At 42.3% G+C, this 24,158-nt stretch overlaps 1 protein-coding gene across 2 annotated transcripts; it reads right to left on the reverse strand.

Annotated features, from left to right (window-relative positions):
- Positions 1-1,619: 1,619 nt before the first annotated feature.
- LOC111141096 (zinc finger protein 131) lies at positions 1,620-23,545 on the reverse strand. Of its 2 annotated transcripts, XM_022493430.1 has the most exons (6): positions 23,350-23,545; positions 22,295-22,433; positions 21,086-21,187; positions 14,835-14,979; positions 1,964-2,331; positions 1,777-1,868 (listed from the first exon to the last, which is right to left on the reverse strand). In XM_022493430.1, the coding sequence occupies exons 2-6, from the start codon at positions 22,416-22,418 to the stop codon at positions 1,843-1,845; spliced, it is 765 nt and encodes a 254-aa protein (XP_022349138.1). In that variant the 5' UTR covers positions 22,419-22,433; positions 23,350-23,545; the 3' UTR covers positions 1,777-1,842. The 2 variants fall into 2 exon arrangements, with proteins under 2 accessions (XP_022349137.1, XP_022349138.1); XM_022493429.1 differs by lacking the exon at positions 23,350-23,545 and having other exon boundaries at positions 1,620-1,868; positions 1,971-2,331; positions 22,295-22,600.
- Positions 23,546-24,158: the final 613 nt, after the last annotated feature.

The following is a 24,158-nucleotide window of genomic DNA, read 5'->3' on the forward strand; positions in this document are numbered from 1 at the left end:
TGCCTCTCTGCCTACTTGTGATCTGTCTCTGTCAAAGAAATAAAATTTAAAAAAAAAAGGATACTAGTTACCAAGTAACACTTATTTACTAATTTAATGTGCTGCTGGTATAGCAAGTGTTTTGCAAAACTAAGTTACATTAAAACAGATGGGTATTTAGGGGCACCTGGGTGGCTCAGTGGGTTAAAGCCTCTGCCTTTGGCTCAGGTCGTGCTCCCAGGGTCCTGGGATCGAGCCCCACGTCAGGCTCCCTGCTCAGCAGGGAGCCTGCTTCCCTTCCTCTCTCTGCCTACTTGTGATCTCTGTCAAATAAATAAATAAAATCTTTAAAAAAAGAATTAAAAAACAAAAACAAAAACAAAAAACAGATGGGTATTTAAGGACCAAAAACTATTACTACAGGCAGTTTCTAAATATATAATTCCTAATACAAATATTCCTTTATGTCTGAAAATCAGATAGCATTTTCCCAAAAGATAATGCCTATTAGTTACCCAAACTAGTATCCAGAAGCTTTTTAAATCCATATGAAGACTTAAGTATGAGATTCTGTTTCATGTAACCACTGAATATTGATACCGACATTTATTCAGTCCCTGAGTATTGATACCAAGCATTTAAAAGTGAGGGATACCATACCACATTTATCTGAATCTAACCCTTTCCTCAATTTCAAGCAGTACGCAGAGAGGAACAAAGGACAGCAAAAGATCTAGGACAAAATTTCTTCGAAATTTTCCAAACTCCAGCAAAGACAAAGACTCTGAATGGTATGGAATACCTATGTTGTATTCACTGTATTAAACAGTCTAAACAGCTTTAGCCACCACACAGAACTTGGGGGCAAGTATCTAGAGTCTGACACTTAGCACACCATATCCACTGCTCTCCCCCGACACACAATTCAAGTCATAGCTAGTAGCTCCTGTGTGTGACACAGGAGACTTAACAAAGAATGCTTGGGAGGTGGAAAGACAGAGACTCTGATGGAAGGGAAAACAGGCATAGGGGATGGATGCAGAACTCTTAAAACCCAGAGGCCCACAGTGGGCATCCCTGGGATTGCTCCTGCATGCCTGAGAGGGCTCCCAGGAGGAGGGAAGTAAAAGACTTTACCTTTCTCATCTCCTGGCTGCCCATCAGTCCTGACACCGGGTGCTCTTGAAAAGGTGTGGGAAGATGAACATATACTGCCTACCTAGCTACCACCTTGGTACAGGTGACCAAATGTATGCAAAGGTATAAACATGCCAGGGATCGTTCATAAGTGTACAGATCTATGTAATGTATAAACGAGAGACGGGAAATGTAAACAATAGTAACAGTGAAGTTTCCATATAATTAGGACTTCATAATTTATGATCCTTAGTAAATAATCACAAACTGTTTTGTGTATTTCTTTAAAAATACAAAAACTGGCAAGGCGTTAAGAGTAACAACTACTTTCCAAAATTGTTATGATTTTTGCTTTTAAAGTATGAATATTTCAATAAACTAGTATCAGAAGAACAATGTGAGCTCAGCCTGCATATTAGAAAATACAGGAGATGGGTGCCGTGGTATTAAAATAAAAAAAAGAATCAGACGCTCAGACTTGCAGTGAATGTGGAAAAATGCACTTTTAACATAAAGATTTGCTAGTTACCTGTATGTTTTCGAAGATGCTCTTTAAAATGTCCAAAGTGGTCAAACTGTTTCTCACAGTATTGACATATGTGAATTTTTTTCCCAGTTCTTTGCTTCTTACTGACTCCACCTTCTTCAAGGTGGTAACAGTTGAGGTGCTGTTTCCATGCGCTCTCCCGAAGATACCTTTTATTGCATATTTCACACTTGAAACTCTCAGTGGAGTGTGATTTCATGTGTTCCTTAAAATGGTAAAACAATTTAAATGAACGGTTACATTTCTCACAATGGAACAAGTCCTTCACATGTGACAGCTGAAGTTCCACAATTTCAATACCTTCTACCTGTTTGCTTGTGGGGTCAGATGCACAACCATCTTCTTCTTTTATCTGCCCTTTTCTATCACCTTGCCGGTACTTGCTGGTAATATCTGCCAACAGTGCCAGGGCGGAATCATCAGAGGACCCTGTGCTCTGAATGTACTTTATGGACTGCTTGGCAGAAGCCACTTCCTCCAACGTTTCGATGCCTTCATCTTCCACTTCAATTGTGCCTTCGGCAATCTCCACCTCAATTTCAACAGGTTCTGATTCTGCAGAGGGCAATGACTCAGTGATAACATTTGAAGTTTCTGCAATCTTTCTTTTTTTTGCCTCACTTTTTCCTGTGGTATTTTCCTCTAATGGAGCGGAGTTTTCTTTGTTCCTGAAACACATAATGTATGGATTTAAAAATCCGTAAGGTCAATGGAAATCCTAGCAGGCTTTTGGGAAGAAATTGGTAAGTTCATAGAAAAGTTTATATGAAAAGGCAAAAAACAAAATCGGAAGACTTATATAACCTGATTTCAAGACTCACTATAAAGCTACAGCAAGTTAAGACACAATACTGGTGAGAGACATGAAGATTAATGGAACAGAGTCAAGAAACAGACCCACTTGTTCAACTGATTTTTGAAAAATAAAGGTTCCAAGATAATTTAACGGAGGAAAGAACTTTTAACAGTGGTGCTGGAACAACTGGTCTTTACATGGAGAAAATAAACCTCAACTATCACTCTTCAATCATACACTCAAATTATTTCAAAATGGACAACAAACTTTAATGTAAGAACTAAAACTATTAAACGTCAAGAGAAAAGCAGGAGAAAATCTTTGTAAAATTGGGTTACTGAAAGATTTCTTAAATAGTACGCAAAAAGCAGAAAACTTAATAGCAAAAATTGATAGATTTCATCAACATTAAAAGCTATTGTCCTTTGAAATAGTTAACAAAACGGTAGGCTGCAAACAAAACAAAACAAAAATCAAGCCACAGACCCAGACAAAACACGTGCACACATATATCTGTCAAAGGTCTGCACAGACAGTATAAAAAGTTTTCTTATAATCCAATACCCTAAATAAGAGAAGACAACTATTGGGAGACAATTATCCATGAGTGTCATGTTCCGGCACGCCTCCTGCACTGACAGCTGCTCTTCGGCGCTCTCTTCAAGGCTGTCTGCAGGACCGCCAGCAATCTGGAAAGACGGAGCGTACGGCTCCCTCTGGGCAATGGTTGGGCAGGTTTGCTTGCAGCCCATCATCTAAGATGCGGGCTTCCTACGCTGGAGATGCTTCAGCTGTGATGTGAACCAACTAGACGCACTGCATTCACCTGGGCCACTCTATGTCACCCCTCTGGGGGAGAAGGGAAAACTGGCACAAATATAAAACTCGTGCTGCTTACTGTGCAAAAAGTAAAATCTTTCTGACTTAAATATCTTTTATCAGCATCTGTGAAACTATGAAGGGTAACCTGTTGCCTTCAAATAGGGTAAAAATCTCAGATCCGCCACACTTCTTGCCAGGTTCTGGCAACAAGGACAGGATGCCAAAAAAGACAAGGTTTTCTGGAGGACAAAGGATAAGGCCCCACAGAACAAGTAATGGGATGTGAGGAAGTCCACTGGAGCTGGCAGCAAAAATGTGCTGACCAAATTGTATGGTCAACTAGGCAGTGCATGGTCTTCCACTTAACTGCCTACTGTAGGAGTTAAACTGTGTCCTTCAAAGATGTGCTGAAGTCTTGACCCCTAACACCTGTGAATGTAACCTTATTTGGATATCAGTCTTTGAACATGTAACTAAGTTAAGAAAATTGGTCATGAGAGTGAGGCCTACTCTAACACAGCTCTGTCTTTATAAGAATAGGTACATTTGGACACAGGCACACACACAGGAGAGAGACAGAAGACAGCAATGTGAATGACGATGGAGGCAAAAATTGGAGTCATGCTGCCACAAGCCATGGAACACCTGGGGCTGGCAGAAGGTAGGAGAGGCAAGGAAGGATCCTCCCCTAGAGGCTTCTGAGGCAGCAAGGCCCAGCTAACACTGTAATTTAGATTTCTAGCCTCCAGAACTGTGAGACAAGACATTTCTGGGTCCCAGTTTGTGGTACTTTGTTATGGCAGCCTCAGAAAACTGAAACACCTATAATGAGGAAAAACTGGAAGTTGCATGATTAGTAGCTAGCAGTAAGTTCAAGGACAGCTGCTAGAACGGTTCCCTGGTGTTGCAAACTCTCCCAGAGTTGGGGGGAGGACTTCCCTGCCAACCTGGTGGTCAGCCTTAAGTCTAACCCATCAAAACAACTAAGATTCACGGAGGGGCCAGGGGTAGAGAGAGAAGGCCCTGCCCCATTACAGATAAGTTACCTAAACTAAGGGTGACAGGAGGGAAACTTGCAACTGCTACTAACAGAAATGAGTCATTAGAACTTTGCCTAGTCCACGTGAAAGATGAGGGGGCGGGGGCCTGGGTGGCTCAGTTGGTTAAGCCTCTGCCTTCGGCTGAGATCATGATTCCAGGGTTCTGGGATTGAGCCCTACAACAGGCTTCCTACTGCTCCCCTTGGTTGTGCTCTGTCAAATAAATAAAATCTTAAAAAAAAAAAAAAAAGAAGAAGAAGAAAGATGAGGCGGAAACATGATGCTCATCAAGAAGAATGGCAACAGCTGGGCCATCACAGGGCTCAGCCTCTCCTGCAGTGTTGTCTTGTCCACCTTAGATCCATGTGGAAAGGACTGTAAAAGGTCTCGGGGGTTTTTCCCGCAGTACTGTCCTGGCTGTCATAAGGGTGCTATGGTGCTCTTGGGGAGATTTCTTTGATACAAACTCCTGTGGTGAGGCACTGACTAGTAAATCTTCCTGCCAATTAGGTTTATAATGCTGACGAAGATGAGCCACTGGAGAATGAGGAAAGAATCCAAAACAATATAAATTCTTGTGATCAGGCCTCCTGAAAATCCCAACCTTAATGTTAAACTAGGTAAAAACATAAGAGTTATTATCGTGACAAAAGGGCACCAAATGTCCAGAATTAAGGTACACTCTTTTTTAAAAAGCCACCAGTGTGTAAGTCATCTGAGTCTGCCAAAAGGCATGTAAATCTTATGGCCACGGGTCCCTGGGTGGCATAGTGGGTTAAGCATCCACCTCTTGATTTCCACTCAGGTTATGATCTCAGAGTCCTGAGATGGAGGCCCATGCTGGGCTCTGCACTCAGAGGGGACTCTGCTCAAGATTCTCTCCCTTTCCCTCTGCCCCTCCCCCTTGCTCATGTGCTTGTGTTCCTTCTCTCAAATAAATACATACATCTTAAAAAAATCTTATGGCCCCAATTTAAAAGCAATGTGGAGGGGCGCCTGGGTGGCTCAGTGGGTTAAAGACTGCCTTCGGCTCAGGTCATGATCCCGGGGTCCTGGGATCAAGCCCCGCACCGGGCTCTCTACTTGGCAGGGAGCCTGCTTCTTCCTCTCTCTGCCTGCCTCTCTGTCTACCTGTGATCTGTGTCTGTCAAATAAATAAATAAAAATCTTTTTTAAAAAATAAATAAATAAAAATTAAAAAAAAATAAAAATAAAAGCAATGTGGACAAGGCAGCTGAATCAAGGAATTCCCCAAAAGGAAATAGATGGCATCAGTAATGATGATCTTGCTGGCTGATTGATGGGCCGAAAACACTTGAAATTTGTTTAGTCAAGCCACACGCAGCTCTCATCTGCTTGAAATCAAAAGTAAATATGCCTTGCTCACTGGCATGGAGTCACTTTCTCTCTCTGTCTCTTCCTCCCCTCCATACCTTGACTTCATCTGCTTGGAGGAAGATAACTAGGGGTAGAGCCAAGGTCTCCCTGTCCCCAAGGACAGGGTATAGTGAAGACACCATATACCCAATCCACGGATGCAGAGGGAAACCCAGGAATGGGAGAGACTCAAACTTTCATGGCTCTGTTAGATTCAGGTGTCCAACTCACCATTCTACCATGGGGAAAGGAAGAACTTTCATTCAACCCATGGGGTTTGGGCAAGTTTCACAGCAGGAAAGGGAGGCTGTCTTAACCCTGCAGATGGAAGCTGACAGTACATACTGTTGTTGCTAAATCTGAATGTACAGCAGGAACTGCTATGGCATTTACACTGCCCAATTCTGTAGGTATCAAAAATGGATCGTCCCAAATGGAAAGAGCCACAGGTAGAGAAGAGCTACTGTAAGAAACCCCCCAACAGATGGCACCAGCAGCTGGTCAGGTTTAGCACGAGTGTCTCTATCTTGTGATGTCTGAAGTTTACACTATACTGATGTCCTGCTGACTGGCAAGCTAGAAGTCTGTCTCAAAGGTCCCGACCACAATGTCAGCACACCTCCATGAGCAGGTGTTGATGAACCCTCAATAAAATTCAGAGGCCTGCTCATCAAGTCGAGTTTCGTGGGACTAAGTCCAGTAGATTCACAACACTCAATTCCTCCAGCAATAAAAGAAAAACTATGCTTTTTTACCTCCTCTCTCTCCCTCCTGAAAATAAGGATTGTTACCTTACTAAAGTTTTCTGGATATTAGAGACAGCGGTACCTCTCCTGGGCATTCTACTTTCTTCTTTATATCAGCTAATCTGCAAGTCAGGATCTTTTAAGTGGTGCTCCAACCAAAAGGGTGCTCTGGAAGTTACCCATCAAGCTGGCACAGTCTCCATTTTGGGGGCCCTACAACTCTTAACAGCCCGTTTGAACTAGAACTCTTTGATATGGATTCTCTTGCAGATTAGAGCTTCTGGCAAAGGGAGCCAGACTCCACCCACAAGGTGTACCTTGGGTTTTGTACCTCCGGTTTTATACCTGCCACATCTACAAGGTACAATCCCTTTGAAAAGAAAAGGATTAGCTTGCTGTTGGGCTCTTGTTGAAACCCATTCAGGCTTCGAGGCTCTCCCGCCTGATACTGCCATTTGGGAATGCATCAACTAAGACTAAAACATACCCACCAAGTCTCATTTCTCAAACAGAAATAAGACACTCAAGGAGCACATGTGTGGCTCAGATGATTGAGGGTCTGACTCTTGGTTTTGGCACAAGTCATGATCTCAGGGTCGAGGGATGGAGGGAGTAGGACTCCATGCTCAGCGGGAAGTCTCCTTAAGATTCTCTCTCCTCCCTCTGTCCCTCCCCACCACTTGCTCACTTGCTCTAAAATAAATCAATCTTAAAAAAAAAAAAAAAAAAAAAAAAGACACACAAGAAAGCAGTTGACCTCTTGGCTTTACATGGGAAAAAAAAAAAAAAAAGGAAGTTCCCCCAACTCTGTTGCCCAAAGGAAGCCACTAAATTGATGAGGTCTTTTTTTTTTTTTTAAAGATTTTATTTATTTATTTGACAGACAGAGATCACAAGTAGGCAGAGAGGCAGGCAGAGAGAGAGGAGGAAGCAGGCTCCCTGCTGAGCAGAGAGCCCGATGCGGGGCTCGATCCCAGGACCCTGAGATCATAACCTGAGCCAAAGGCAGAGGCTTAACCCACTGAGCCATCCAGGTGCCCCTGATGAGGTCTTTGATTCACTAATGCTTTGGCTAAACTCAAGACTGAAGGTATTCCCTGGACGGCTGCAAATGCTCAGCTTTAGCACCAACTACACAAAAGTGGATGTGGTCACTGAGCTCAGAAGGCAGAACTCAAAAGCTTTCTTCACAGCCCTGGGAAACATTCTCCACAATGAACCACATTGTATTTTATTGACTCCTGGGCTGCTGCCAATGACCTAGCTATTTGGAAGAGCTGGAAATCTTGGCAGATTAAGACATCTATCCTCAGGACCACAATAGCAGTTGCTGATCAAACTATTTGCATCCCTGATTCAGATGCCCATGATAAGGGCCTGTTCTCTAATGATACTAACGGGAATGAAGGTGCTGATCAAGACTGCATTGCCTAGACTTCCATCACTTACCCCCTAGACCCAGTATTATTCTGAACATGCTGACATAGCCACCATCAGAGAGAGCATAAAGTAAAGGACCCACGCTTCTGATAGAGAAGTTGCCACTGGATGCCAACTTGTGACACCCACCAAACGCTGGCCTATTTATCTTGTGAAGAAGGCTACACTGCCCAGGGCACTGTCTGACCGTTCTTGAAGACTGACTAGACTGGACCTCTGACCCCATCCCAGGGCTCTCTGTACCGTCTCACCACTGCTGAACCTTTTTAAGGTTATACTGCTGCTTTTCCAGACTGATCTGCTGGTTCTGGCCACACCACTGTGCCCTTGAAACTAATCTGTGTCGTGTGTTCAGCTGTCTGGATCATCTGCAGTCTGATCATTCTGCGCCTAAAGCTACTCAATAATTGGCTGACAGTCAAGGTAGTGATAAACCCTGCAAGCTCCCTACCATCCAGATCTAGATAATATAGAGCACTACAAAAGGCTCCTTCAACACAGACTTCGGAAGATTTCTGACTCTACTTCCCTTATCTCCTCTTTGTCCAAAAATCTGAGTAAGGCAGTTTGGTCATCGAACTCAGCCATCCCCAAAAAGGGACCATCTCTTCTCAGCTGCTTCCTGGATAATGATCAAGACAAAATGGGTAGGGAGTTATAGAAACTGAATTGGAAATTTTGAATTCTGCCCTAACCATTCTTAGACACAATCCTTTTCTTTCCCTAGCAATGGCAATCCTGGCACAGCCTGGCTGGTGTTTCTTCCAGGTGACAGTCCAGTCAAAAGTGGTCTTAGCAATTATCATATTATCTCCCTGATACGAGGAAGCGGAGAGGCAATGTGGGGGACTTGGGGGTAGGGAAGGAATAAATGAAACAAGATGGGATCAGGAGGGAGACAAACCATAAGAGACTCTTAATCTCACAAAATTGAGGGTTGCCAGGGGAAAGGGGTAGGGAGATGGTTGGGTTATGGACATTGGGGAAGGTATGTGCTGTGAAGTGTAAACCTGGCGATTCACAGACCTGTACCCCTGGGGCTAATAATACATTACATATTAAGAAAAAAAAATTTTAAAAATAAAATAATTTTTTTAAAAAACTGGTCTTAGAAGATTCAAACTTGGGGCACCTGGGTGGCTCAGTGGGTTAAAGCCTCTGCCTTCAGCTCAGGTCATGATCCCAGGGTCCTGGGATCAAGCCCTGCACCGGGCTCTCTGCTCAGTGGGGAGCCTGCTTCCCCCTCTCGCTCTGCCTGCCTCTCTGCCTACTTGTGATCTGTCAAATAAATAAATAAAATCTTAAAAAAAAAAAAAAGAAGATTCAAACTTAATTCCAATTCAGTCATCTGGATTCTCTTCTTGAACTGACATCATCTTACATCCTAAAAATAATGACCACTTGGTTGAACATACTGCTTGCCAGGTACACTTAAGAGTGGCCCTTGTGGATGCCTAGGTGGCTCAGCTGGTTGAGTATCCAACTCTTGGTTTTGGCTCAGGTCATGATATCAGGGTCCTGAGATCCAGTGCAGAGTCTGCTTATTCCCCTCCCTCCCCCTCAACACCACCCCTGGCTCATGCTCGCTTGCCTGCTCTCTCTCAAATAAATAAAATCTTAAAAAAAAAAGAAAAGACTGGCCCTTTTGAGTCAAAATAGAAGAGATGATGGGTCTCTTAAGTTTTATGAAAATGCCTTTGTGTCCCTGACCATCCTGGATGAAACGTCTGGGTAAGAGGAGGGGATAACTGGAAAAGGGGTGAAGTTACAGCTACTAGAATGGGACACAGTGATTCTATGGAGGTGAAGGGAGAGCAACAACCCTGAAACCTGCAAGAGAAAATCTTAGACTCAAGAGGTATGAGGGAGGAAGGTATTAATGGTCTTTGTCCTTTAGAACTGCCTCTATGGCCTTCCTCTGTAGGAAAATGCACTGATGCACCTCTCCCCTACTATTACAAGCAACTTTAAATCAACTGCTAGATCTACTCTCCCCTGCCCAACGACTCTGACCATGATTTGATGATCATTTCCCTTAACTATACCCAGAAGTCTTTTGGAAACAGCAGGGGATGGCCAAGTTCCTACATGTTCCATATTGCCCCACTGCTATTCCCAAAGCTGAGGTTCAGTTCATGAGGTGGATAGTTACCACTCAAGTGGCATTCAGGTGCATAAGACAAAGAATGGTTTGAACTGACTGCCTTCAGACAATCCCTCCAAAAAAACAATGACCAGGTTCAATCCAGGAAAGGGGGAATCCACATTTGAGGCTTCTGCCCCAGGAATGATGATGGCCCTATTCTGGGCACAAACCATTGTAAACAACACTTTCTTTCCAACTCACCTATATGCCCTAGGGAACATATTTCTTGTACTAGAGCCAGGTACTAACTTCCCTCCCCAAAAGTATGATGACTTGTGCTTCAGGGGTGGGCAGAAGAGATCATCTAGTTTTTAAGGAAACACCACTAACAGATCAGTTTAGTTCTCAGATGACAGAAGTAATGATCTCTCCAAAAACAAGGCAACTTTTGGGTACTTGGGGAGTTTCCTGGAAGAATAACTGACTTGTTATTTACGTGTGCTCCTTGGGTAGTTTTCCCTACAATGGGAATCATCCAATTAAAAAGGTGACACAAAATTTGTGTCTGATTTAAGCTGATGTGATCAATGACACCACTTGGGCCCTGGAAGTCATTCATGTAAGCCTCAAATCACTGGTTAGGGTTATTATGGATGATAGACACCCTAGACTTCCTCCCAGTGGGCCAATGCAGAGACTGTGCAAGTGCAAAAAGATCTTGCTATACTTGGATTAATGCTTACCGCTAAGTGGAAAAGTCAACACAAAGACTAAAGATAAAAGCTACCTGGCTTTCTAAGTTGGTTGAGTCCAGGACCTCAGGGGAGTGAGTGGATGGTTAAGCTCAGCGCTGCAGGGTGACCACATCCTGTTGCTTCAAGTTCTGTTGATAGCTGCCTTAATTAAATCCAGTGTGAAAAAAAAAAAAAAAAACTGAATGGATTAGGACCAGTCCCTATTGACCAGATCAATCAGGGGGTCACAGAGTAGTATACTCTTGGAAAAATTTACCAGAAGCTAAAATAATGTAGAAACAAGGATATTGTTGGAAGATAACTCTCCATGGATCCCTCATGTTTCTGCAAGTCTTGTAAACAAAGACACCTTTTGTTCTGGATCTTTTCAAGGTTGTATTCACAGCAAATAGCCTTAGAAGAGAATGCTCATCTTCTCAAGTGGAGGACAGTTTCAATTATTGCCCAGTATAATGAAGATAATGGCCCCTCTAGGCAGGTTTGCTTGCACCTCATTATAAAAAACTTGTTTCCTAAAGCCAGGTGTTCCTCAAATGTGATGTAAACCACTATGAATACAAACGGCACACACCTAGGCGACTGCTGTCACCCCTAAGGGATTTGGGGAGGGCGCTGAGAAGGGCAAGAAAAACTGGTATAAGCATGGAGTTCATGCTGCTCCTTATGCTGTAAGAGAAATGAAGGCCCTTCTCTCTGGCTCAGGAGTCTCATGTCTTCTGCCAGCATCCAAAAAAACTGGCAGGCCAATTTATAGCTTGTGAATAGGATAAATCTCAGACCCTTCACAGTTCTTGACAATAACCCAATTTAAAAATGGGCAAAAGATCTGAACAGACACCTTGCCAAAGAAGATAAACATACAGCAAAAAGGCACATGAAATAATTCTCATCATTAGTTGTAAGGGAAATGCAAATTAAAACCACTATATACCTATTAGCACAGTAAAATGAAAAGGCCTGATCATACCAAGAATTAGCAAGGCTGTGGAGCAACGGGAACTCTCAAATACTGCGAGTTGGAATGTAAAATGGCACAACAATTTGGAAAACAGTTTAGCAGTTGCTTAAAAAAAATTAAATATACCTACTATACAACCCAGCTATTCCACTCCTAGATACTTACTGAGAAATGAAAGAATAGCCACTTTATTTGTAATAGGTGGAAACACCATCAACAGGTGGTACAGCCATACAATTGAATACCACTTGGTAATAAAAGAGAACAAAATACTAATATCCACAACACTGACAAACCTCTAAAACATAACACTAAGTGAAAAAAGTCCAACACAAAAACTACACTCCATTTATATGATATTCTAAATAAAATACAACTACAGTGATGAAGATCAAATCAGTGGATAAATGAGGCTGGGGATGAGGGCTCACTAAACAGTCATGAGAAAACCTGGGATGATGGAAATGTTCCCATGTGTTGATTATGGTAGGGATTACACCACTGTACACAACTGCCAAAATTCAAACGTGGTATTAATCTGGTGAACTGTTTTACATGTAAATTGCACCAACAGGCTGGAGAGGAAAAATCTATAAGGCAACTGCTGCTTCCTAACAAATTATCAAGAACTCTGTCCTACACAGCTTCAAACAAACAATAATGCAACTCCAGCAAAGCAAAATAAGGTCCTCATACTTTCCTCAGTGTCATTCAAAAACATGACGCTATATTCCAAAAATACTTGCATACTGCGGATGTGAGCAGAGCACCTAATTCACCTTTTGAATCTGCAAAACATTATATAATAATCTCAATACAGAGTTGTCTTAATCAGTCAATTTAACCACAACTAAATTAATTTTTATTTCTAAATTGCATTATTATAAACTGCCAATACACAAAGCTGCTGTCTTCCTGTTTGTAAAGAACTCTTCAGAGTATACTGCATGCCGAACTGGTTCAAGAAACAATTCAACATGTAACTGTATTTATATTGAAAGCATTCACTTATGGTTTTAATTACTATAAGGATCCCACTCTTATGATAATAAATCTTCTGAAAGGTTCTAAATAGGCAGGCCTGGGAAAACAGCTGAGCCCAGTTGTTCTTACCTTCATCTCCCAATGACTATACACATGAATTCAATTCCTAACCCTCCCAAATCCAACCTAGGGTATTGTCAGAATATGTTCCACTGTTCTGCTGTCAAGGACTTTCCCCACAGTGAGATACTACTCACTACTTTGAGCAAAGGGACCACACAGATAGAACATTTTTCCAAAAGGTTCTCATCCAGAATTTAACCACAAATCTGATGTTGCCCCATCCATACTGTATTCCCTTTACTTGCATTTTGAAAAAGTATGGCATCATCCGATATATATCCTCAACACACCTCAATTTTGTTGCACATGTCTCAGCTATCCCTACAGGAGAGTGCTGATCCGGTTTTAATCAGCATGCACCCATGCATCCATTCACAAATGTGTGCCACACACCTACTATGTGCCAGGCACTAGGCATCAGAGAATACATACACACCAAGCTCCTGGATTAATCTTGAATTCTGTCATCAAACTAATTAAAATGGAAAAATGGTACTTATGGATGATTACAGTTCAATTATTTCTTAGAATTATTCTAAATTACATCTTTTGACTGAACCACACCAGTGAGTTGGACTAAATCATGTTGCCCCGTTTCTAATTGAGTTCACCAAACTGCACTTCAGTGTTATGCCAATGACTACACTAAGGTCATAAGAAACAGAGCCAGGAGATATAAAATTGTAAGACCAGTTCAATTTGGAATACTATATGCCAGATACCATGCTAAGTACTTTAGATGCATTAATTCATTTAACCCTCACAAATAATCCTATGGTAGAAAGGACCATTATCCCTATTTGACAGATGAGGAAGTGAAGTTGCTGACAGGTCGAGTAACTTCATAAAGGTCACACAGTGGTAGAGCTAGGATACCACCCAGGTTACCAGACTCGAGAACTCTTGTTCTTAGTCACTATATTACGGTGCCAATATTCATTATGTAAGACACTGGAAGTCTTTATTCGTTATATCATTTAATGTATCACTTAATACATAATCTCTATGAGAAATTTTCTGTCTTAATACCAGGAATTGCTTCTAAGCAACTGGTTTGCTCTCATAACCATGCATAATGTAACTTAGGATTTTTCTTTCCTTTCTCTTTGCACTAGGTGCTTTAGAGTTCAGAGCGCGATTTAGCCCATCCAGCAAGTATACAGACTTAAACAGCAGGTGTACTGGCTACCATATTTCTTTTTTTTTTTTTTTTTAAAGATTTTATTTATTTATTTGTCAGAAAGAGAGAGAGAGAGAAAGCACACAAGCAGGCAGAGAGGCAGGCAGAGGCGGAGAGAGAGGCAGGCAGAGGCAGAGAGAGAGGCAGGCTCCCTGCTGAGCAAGGAGCCCGATACGGGACTCGATCCCAGGACCCTAGGATCATGACCTGAGCCGAAGGCAGCGGCTTAACCCACTGAGCCACCCAGGCGTCCCTGGCTACCATATTTCTAACTTCACTGATTATCGCCCCCATCTCGTCTATTAATCTTCATCCATTTCCTCACGGTTTTTTTTTTAGATTTTTTTTTTTTGACAGACAGAGATCACAAGTAGGCAGAGAGAGAGGAGGAAGCAGGCTCCCTGCTGAGCAGAGAGCCCGATGCGGGGCTTGATCCTAGGACCCTGAGATCATGACCTGAGCCGAAGGCAGAGGCTTAACCCACTGAGCCACCCAGGCGCCCCTCCTCACTTATTTTTAAACAGTATTAGGTTAATCTTGGTAAGCCAAACCTTTTTTAGAGTAAGGCTTCATGCAATTAATAACTCAAATCCAACGGAACAGTTTACAGGGACCCAGATAACTCCTTAAATGCTGCCTAGTCCTCCTCACTAGACACAAAACATGCTACTTTAGTTAACCTTAGCAGTTTTTACATAAGGACGAGAAATCAAGTGTGAGACAAAGAGCAATCAGTATCCAGAATTTTACAGATCCTTAAATAGTCTTAATTTTAAAACGTCAGTTGTTTATGGCATATAATAAAATCTTGACTAACAAGGTGTACACGACTGAGTATAACTGTATCACTAAGAAAGTAATTACCTGACTTCAAGGGCTTTGATAGCTTCTAGCATTTGTAGGAACTCTGCTGCTTTCCATACATCATTGGCTTCTTCTTCTCCTTGTATCATTAATTTTGCTGTATATGTGAACTCAATTAAATGACGGAAGGCCATTTTACTAACACCTGTAGAAAAAGAGATGTCCATTAGCATGTACTCACATTGATTCAAATGTTCTAACGTTAGTAAAGAAAAAAAAGCACAGTGTTCAAAACCTGATTAGTATCTAAATTTTGGAAAATTATCTCCTGGTGGAATTTTCATTAATGGTACAGTAAGACTGTACCAAGTTCCAGCAATAACTACCAAAGTGCTTTAAGATCTTTCCCAAAGATTTCTAAGGCCCTTATGACCTACCTACCTACTCAAATACATGAATGGGCTATTACAGGACAGACATGGTACTTTACTGCAAGGATCTCTCCATCAACTTAGCTCCGAATCTTCAAGGGCTTTCCACAGTTCAGCAAATAAAGTTCCATACCACTCTGCCTTTATTTCAAGGTACTTCACATTATTTCTCTATTTACCACTATCTTTCCTTCCAAATTTTAAACTCTATAAATCCCATACTATATACTGATCTTCAAATCCTTCACTTCTAAAACTTCCTTGTCTTTATTAACACGTACCCTCCTATTTGAATGTTTAATCACTTTATCTTTGTACAAATCCTACCACCCTTGAAGGCTCAATTCTAATGCCACATACTAAATGAAACTTTAATGGTCTACCCTTCCCCCCAACCCCCAGGTGAACTCTGTACTTGTTGGACAATTGCAACTCATGGGCATCTCTTGACTCTAAGCGAGAGGGAAATGATTTTTGTCTCTGTACACTCACCTCACAGTATCTAACACAATGCTCCCTAAAATGCAGACACACAAAGTAGGAATGAAGAAGAGCTAAAGTCACTTTTAAAATTAAGCTTCCATAATTCCAACTTTTCTTTACAAGTTTTAGTTTTAAATGTTGGCCCAAAAGATACTCTATTTCTTTGTGCTCTTCAATGCTATATATTATTATTTCAATCTGCTAATGCAAGGCTACAAAAATCTACTGAAACAAAGAGAAAACTAGTTTATTTTTAAAAGACTTTTAAATAATCTCTACACCCAACTTGGGGTTTGAACCTACAACCCTGATATAGAGTCACATGCTGCACCATCTGAGCCAGACAGGTGTTCCAAAAGAAAACTACTTTTAACACAGAATTTTCACACTAAAAAATGCCATGTCCAAACTGCATACAATATACACAACTACAAATATAAAAATACTTTTACATTCTTCCTATGTACTTTATATACCTGAAAAAGCAAACTAAAATAACTGGATTCTTTGAAGGTTACTTTTGAGTCTCCTAAATCTTTTTTTCCTGGTTATTCTTTTGACCATGTTATTCTTTATTATAGGAGTATAATAAAATTTAAAATATAAAAAAATTTAAGGAGTTTTAACCAAATATTTAAAAGTGCAAAAGTCCATTCTAAAAACATGTAAATTTTTCTTGAAGTGGAATGAGATTTTGATTTTTAATCAAACACACACAAACAACACTACAAATACCAAGCACAACTCCAAACACCTCACAATTACTAACTCAATACTCACAACAATCCTATAGAGAACTTTATTGTAACCTCCATTTTACAGATAGAAAAACTGAGGCACAGAAATTAATAATTTTGACTTTGGCAAGTTACTGGAGTGATGAAAACTAGACTCAACCCCAGATGGCCCGACTTCTAAGTTCAAAATAAAGATATATACATTTAAAAAAAAAAAAAAGATTTTTACATAAGATGACAGCAGGAAACATTCAGGCTTAGAAGAGTTTGAATACCTATGACTTCATTCACTGCAGGCTCATAATCTCTTTTTTTTTTAAGATTTTATTTATTTGACAGACAGAGATCACAAGTAGGCAGAGAGGCAGGCAGGGAGAGAGGAAGGGAAGCAGAGAGCCCGACGTGGGGCTTGATCCCAGGACCCTGGGATCATGACCTGAGCTGAAGGCAGAGGCTTCAACCCAGAGCCACCCAGGCGCCCCAGGCTTATAATCTCTTACTCGTAATTCCAAAGTCCCCCAAATCTCTTAAGACTGAAGTTTTCCCATAAATTTGGAAGGAAATTTTGATTTGAACTGACATGGGGCTATTTATAGTCTTTATCCCACTTAGAGTAAATATTAATATGCTACTCTTCCAAAATACTATTTGGTTATAGGATGTCACCCTAGACCCCACTGGGAGTATCACATTACACAGACTGCATTACCTTTAGAAAATTTGTAATTTCAAGAAACATCTGGCCTCCAAGGATTTGAATAAGGAACTGTAGACTTAATTCCCAATTTTGGTTAATCAGAATCACTGCAGACTTAATAAAAGGATGGGTCTCTGATCTCCAGAATCAAAAGTGGGACAGGCAATTTTTTTTTTTTTTTAAATAAGCATCTTAGGTGCTTAAGTTGCCAGTCCAGCATTAGTTCTAGGAATAAATCACTGATCTGATCAGCTAACATGAACTAAGCTGGTAACACCTGCCCAGGTAAGTGACATGGTGACAGATGCAATTATGAAGACACCATTCCCCATCAGGACAAGTCTGGTAACTTTCAAATCCCAGCCCACTTACTAATTAATCCCTTGCTCCTTTTATAACAGAAGTGTGCTTGAGAACACAATTTTTCTGAGTATCTAAAGAAACTGTTAATATGAACACCTTAACCTGAATCTTCCTTTTTTCACTTAGGAAGAAGCAAAAAAGGGTAGCATTCTAGATCTATAGAGTGAGGTCATTATTCATATTTTAAAGATGGGGGTTCCAATTCTAGCTAAGAGGAAGAAAACACACTCATCCACTCCCCATACTCCATCTTGTCCACTGCTTACAATCATAAGTCCTGGGAAGAATACATAAAGCAAATGTATTCTGAATACATTTGATAAGGATTCTGAAAGACAAACAGAAACAAGCAGAGTGGGGAGAGAAATCAAAACTCAAAGAACAGCAGTGAGTTTCCTGGGATTTTATTTTTCCTCCCACATATCTCAACTTGACTTGAAGACAGCCCCAATCCCACTCCTAGGTAGCAGCAACAGACAAAAAAGCTGCAGAAGAAACTCTTTCTGGCTAGAGAACCAGAAAAGGGAATGGAGAATATAAGCAGGTCCGGAAATACTTGGTTTTTATTCCTCTCAGCCCTGCCTCAAAGCAAGTTCCAGTTCTGATGCTGCACACTGGTGGCTGGTGGCCACCAAGCAGGTACTAATCCTTAGAGAAAGTTTTTCTTTCTGACAGAGCTAGGAAACATACTATGACCTGAAGAGCATGGAGAGAAATCTTAATTTTTTTTCTCTCACTGCTTTGTCTTAGGAAACAGATCCCACTGTGGGAAGCATATGACAGCACACGGAAGCTAAAACCCCAGTTTTCTAGCCAGACAAGCATGAAAAATTACTCCTTGGAGGTAAAGTGCAGAAGAAGTCAGAAGAAGGAACTAGAGAAAGGTCCTCTGTGAATAAGTTCTGCTCTAGCCACCGAGCTACTCATGCAGAACTGAGCTGAGGCAGCACAGCAAAGGGTCTGAGTACTGCACTATGATGCTGACTACCACCCAGATGCTGAGCACACCTGGGACCTGAACACAACAAAAGTTTTGAAAACAAAATTGGAATTACATCCACAGTCCACATAAGGCAGTCTGAACCTAAAGCAGGTTGCCTGCTAGAAACAAAGCAAACCCAAATCCAAACAAAATAAAATGTATTCTTCAGAGGATTTTAACAACAGAGTATCATAAAATTCAAAATGTCATGACATAATGCAAAATTACTTGATGTATCCTATATATTAAAATATATATATATTTTAGCCAACAGGTCCAAGCTTATACAAATGACAACAGTAAAGGAAACTTGGGTTTTCAAATTACATGGCCAGGCTTTTTCTATAGCCAGGTGACCTAGACAGGTTGTACAGTGATTCCAAAGTTAATGGCTTAAAAAAAAACTGAGCCAAAATGATTTTTTTAAACCTGAATCTGGCAAGTAACAAAAACAGAAATGTTCTTACATTGTTTTCTCATTTGTCCATAAAGCTTCTAAGTGATACACTATAATGAAGATAGTAGGTCACAGGCGCTAAAAGGCACAAGAAACAATCTCAAGGTGATCAGTCTCTAGAAGAGAAGATCCTATTTCTCCAGATATACTCTTTGCTCCAAAAGCAATGCATATTCTAGCCTGGGCCACTTGTTGTTGTTGTTGTTGTTGTTTTTTTTAATTTTTTTCTATAAACATATAATGTATTATTAGCCCCAGGGGTACAGGTCTGTGAATCGCCAGGTTTACACACTTCATAGCACTCACCATAGCACATACCCTCCCCAATGTCCATAATCCCACCACCCTCTCCCTCCCCACCAAGGGCCACTGATTTTTTGACTGTTTAAGATTCTGCCTAAAAAGCAGAAGTCAGGGGGACCTGGATGGCTCAGTCGGTTGGGCATCTGCCTTAGGCTCTGGTCATGATCCCAAGTTATGGGATCAAGCCCTACATCGGGTTCCCTGCTCCATGGAATCTCCTGCTTCTCCCTCTGCCACTCCCCCTATTTGTGCTCTCCCTTTCTGTCAAATAAATAAATAAAAAATCTTAAAAAAAAAAAAAAACCCAAAAACTTAAGTCAACTCCTTTTTAAAATTGTTCCTCTCTCTAAAGTAGACCAGATTATTCATTCTCTCTCCTCAGCTACATCACTCCACAATAAAAGTCTCTGCAACACTTTTGGTATTCCTTTCTATACCTATTGGTCACCTGTGATTAAATCTGCAAATTCTTTAAGGGCTATCTTATTCATCAGTTCTTCACTTCCTGATTCTACTACAGTGCACAACACCTAACAGGTATTCAATTTGACAAACAGACCCAATTTATAAAGCTTTGACAATGCATCAAACACTACGCTCAGCACTCTGCATATGTTATTTCAATTAATCATTACAAGCCTATAAAGTAATAAGGCCTCTTCAGATGAGGAGGAAAATATGCAACTGAAGTAAAATAACTTGCATGGCATCACATAGTACCTCAGGTAAATGAATGGATGAAATCTTGCCCTGTAATAGAAACCAATAGTGTACAGGCAGCTAGATTCTCACTTTAGTAAGCTTTGTGGATTTCCATTATGCCTGTGGCTCTGTCCATCACAGATAATGAAAAGATTATCTATGGATGTATCAGCCAGAATGTTAGGTAAATTGAAATGTACCCAAAAGAGGAACGTGCTTAACTTTTTCATTTTCTTTACTCCCCGGGGCACCAAATTTCCCCAAGGGAATAGCGTTTCTAGGCAACTCATTCATAACAAAGAATATATACACCGTCAAAAAGATAAAAATCCAAGAACACTGAAAGAACTAAAATTCTGTATTTATGTAGGCAAGCTTATTTATTTCCTACAGTTTTGAACAACAGGGAGGGATAGCTAATGTAGCAGTATAAGCCAAAAGCATAGTAATTAATAGCGTCAAGTGAATCCCTTGCTAGCTGGACAATGCTGAGCAACTAACAATTTATAGCCTGTTCCCTGATGTGTAAATTGGAAATAATACCACTTATTTCAAAGGATTGCGGCAAATCTCAGAAAAGGCACACAAACGCAAAGCACTATAGCTGGCACTTAGGGAAGCTATTATTATAAAAAAATCAAAATCATTTTCTACTTTAAGGCCGTATCTACTGAATGATTCCTTCCATCCCTGACTCTAACCACTAGAACTTCTGAATGTGACTTCATCTTTCCTAGCCTTTTCCGTATTATGGCAGCCCATTTCATTTTGTGCGTGTCATATATACCTTTGCTAATAAAGAACCTTCTACTGTAACCTGCAGCATCCCAACCAGTCTGAAACTTTGGCCCACTGAACAAAGATGGGATTCACTTTTAATACAAATTTTCCAAAGAGAGTGACCACTGGTTTTAGAAGTGGAAAAGACTCCTTTAAGAGACCAACATCTACCATCTAATGTAAGAGTTTTCCTGACAGATCATTTTACCAAGAACTTTACTAAAACTAAGAATTCTCAAGTGTCAAAAGAACAATTTATCCAGTCACCTAATAGGAACCATTGATGCCTATTTCCCATGGTATTCTCCTAAATTAACTAACACTTCTTCAACAATTATAATGTTTGCTAAGTATTATATTTAAAATAAGCATTTACCTTCTATCTCCACCAAAGGTTCCTGAGTAAACTCCTGAAAGAATTTGTAGAAGAACTTACTGCAAGCAGCCAAAACAGCCTTGTGGGCCTTAAAATGGTGTCCTAGATTAAAAAGAAAAAAAAAAAAAAAGAAAAAAGAAAAGAAAAAAAAAAAGAGAATCACATATATTCAAAAATCAAAAGTAAAACCAAAAAACAAAGTAGGAAATTATATAAAGCAGACCTTTCTCCATAATATAATCACAATACTATATCAATTACTGAACTAAAGTCAGAATGTTCTTAGTAGCTATCTCGACAAACTTCAATTTTAATTAGACACGAAGACAGATCTTTACCTCAAAGACTTTATTAGGTCAGTTTTATAAAACCCAGTTTACAAAACTAAGAGAGGTTCGGTACAGAGCTTCTTACCACTTAAGAGAGTCCAAAGTAAATCCTATTCATGTAAAACTCCTAATTATAAACACAACCCAAAATGTTACATACATCACTTGGAAAGAGAATAAACACAACCCAAAATGTTACATACATCACTTGGAAAGAGAGAAGAAAAAGCCATAGAATAAGCATAAAGCTGGATGTATTTGCTCTGGAAAACATAATAATGCCTAATATTTGGAAGCGGTAGACCTACAATACAGCAGATCTATAATAAAGAATAGCCTGCCTTGAGATGCCTATTTTCACTAAATAGAAAAGATACCCAAGCTGCGTTTGCCTCCATTATAAGGACAACTCCTAATACTGGTAAAGACCCCATTTGATTTGAGGTTTCCCAAAGAGGGTACCAGTGCTGCAAAGGAATCTCACATTCTCCCTCCAAGACCATCTGGGAAACTAGAGAGAATCAACACTTCCCAGATGATCGCTGTGAAAGTCTCCTCAAAACAGCTTATGTATGTAAGGCTATAAGCCAAAAATTTAGAGATATTCTCCCTATCGCCAACACCATCATCTTGCACTCAAGGGTGCAATGGGAAAACGTACAAAGGCGGCAAAGAAGCTAAGACTATGTTGAAAGCATGACCAGCCAACTAGCCTTCTGCAACATGGTCTACAGTGAGTAGGCACTGACAAGTCCCTGCCAGGTCCCAGCGCACACTCAATAGGCACAGGCCATACAAGGGGGGTATAAAAGGCGGGTGGGGGAAGGGGAGATAAGAACGGAAGCCACAAATTCGCTACTCTGCCCACCACTCTACCCACCGTCGACAATCAGGGTGATGTCAGTAAACCGATCCTGCTCTCGCTGTTCATTCAATCGGTCCAGGATCATTTTATGATGTTCCGGGAACTCCTGAAGGCATTCCATCGTCTCTTCGGCCTCCATGGCCGTCGGGTTGCTCTACAAAAGAGGAGCATGATAATGTACACCCATGAGCTCAGGCTAAGGCACAAAACCCCTAAAGCCTAAAACAACAAAAAACAAAACCCAAGCTACATGAAAAGAAAGGGGGGGAGGGGGAGGCAAGAAGAGAGGAAGGCGAGGGAAGAAAGAAAGGCGAGCCGGGTGGCCGCCGCGCGTTGGGGGCCGGAGCCGCGGCCGCGGGACTCCGAGCCTGACCTAATTGGAGTCGGGAGACGCGAGCTGAAGCGGGGTGGGCAGAGCGCCGGAGGCTCCCGGCGCCGGGGCGCGCAAGTCCGGCAGAGGAAGGGACCCGACAGCCGTGGCGGCCCCCTAACGGCCCGCCAAGCCCTTCTGCCCGGCCCTGGCTCCCGCCGCCCAGGGACCCGGTCCGGCCCGCGGCCCACAACGACTCCCGGGTCGCCTCTCCCTCCCCCGCCCTCCCTCTTCTCCCCCGCCCCGACCCGGCCGGCACTCACTCAAGGAAGGAGGAGCGGCCCGGGTCTGCGCGTCACTTACGTCGACGTGCTGCGTCACGCGCTGGGCTCCGGCTGACGCGGACGCCGACCAAGCGTCGACCACTGAGGAAACGGGCCCCACCCCCACCCGCCCGACTAGTAGCGGGCGGAGTCAACCGGGGGGTTCGACGCTGGCCGAGGGTGAGGCCGCGGCCGCTAACGCTAGAAGGAGGAAGTCCGGTCGGGGGGGGGGGGGGGTCAGCCCTGAGCCCGGCTGTACCCGGGGCGGGGTTCCTAAACCACCGCCTTTCCACCTCCCCACCGCGGGCCCCCGGGTGTGAGCGCTTCCGACCCCGACTTCGGAATAAGCTCGCTACTCGTTCCTCGTGCGCTTTTATTCCGCGACTCCTCCAGCCCCGCCCCCCTTTCCTCCCAAGCTTTAGGTTGGCCAGCCTTACCTAGCTCGTGATCCTCCCTTTCTCCTCTCCGGCCGTCAGAGCTTCTCCTTCCTCGCTCTTCCCTTTCGGGGCGAAACTCAGCCCACACTGTTCCCTAGCTCTGAACAGCGCCTCGCCCTCCATTTCCTCGCGAGTGCCCGGACGCTGCCTCCGCTGGGTCTGGCCGGCGCACGTGCGCTCGCTCCGAGACCCTGACGGCCGCGCCGCGGCGGCCTCGGGCGCGAGCACGTTCAGGCAGCCTGGGACCTTCCTCCCGGGTGCCCGCCCTCTCCACGCTCCGCAGGCAGCACGTGTTTGCTGGGCTCAGGACCTGGATCTGCTTGGATTTTTTACGCGTGATGGTAGTACTCCAGCTCTCCACTCCCAACCCCCGCGCTTAAAGAGGCCGGGGACTTACGATCAGCCTCGCTTGGCTGGGTCAGTCACTCATTCACCTGAAAACAAAAAATGCTCTCGGAGGAGAACGGGTCCAGAGGTGACTTTCTTCTCTCAGAAGAAAATAGAGTGGGGAATTAGGGGGAAGACTCAAATAGCTAGCTTTGTGCAGGAATGAGTGTAATTATTTCAACAGACATTTATTGAGAGCCAGCGCTGTGCTGGGGACTGGGAAATCAAGTGGTGAACAAGGGGTGGGTGGTTTCTGCCTTCCTAATCTTAGTCTGATAGAGGAGGTAGATATTTTGTACAGTTAATTGCCTGGGTGCAGAGTTCCGAGTGTTAAGAGATGTGAAGAACAGGGGCGGTTAAGGAAAGCTAGTGACCTGTAGGAAGCAATATGAAGTCTGAGAGTTCTTAACCAAGTGTACAGT

This window comes from Enhydra lutris, unplaced genomic scaffold, assembly GCF_002288905.1.
Source record: "Enhydra lutris kenyoni isolate GAN:26980312 unplaced genomic scaffold, ASM228890v2 scaffoldscaffold5, whole genome shotgun sequence".
NCBI classification, from domain to species: domain Eukaryota; kingdom Metazoa; phylum Chordata; class Mammalia; order Carnivora; family Mustelidae; genus Enhydra; species Enhydra lutris.

What these genes read in the sequence shown, in the direction of transcription:
- LOC111141096 (XM_022493429.1), bottom strand. Translation starts at nt 22,418, where the DNA reads ATGGAGGCCGAAGAGACGATGGAATGCCTTCAGGAGTTCCCGGAACAT. An exon ending in CATCACCCTGATTGTCGACG is followed by an intron (nt 21,188 to 22,294) that starts GTGGGTAGAGTG and finishes TTTTTAATCTAG; the next exon opens with GACACCATTTTAAGGCCCAC. An exon ending in ATCAAAGCCCTTGAAGTCAG is followed by an intron (nt 2,332 to 14,834) that starts GTAATTACTTTC and finishes TATGTGTTTCAG; the next exon opens with GAACAAAGAAAACTCCGCTC.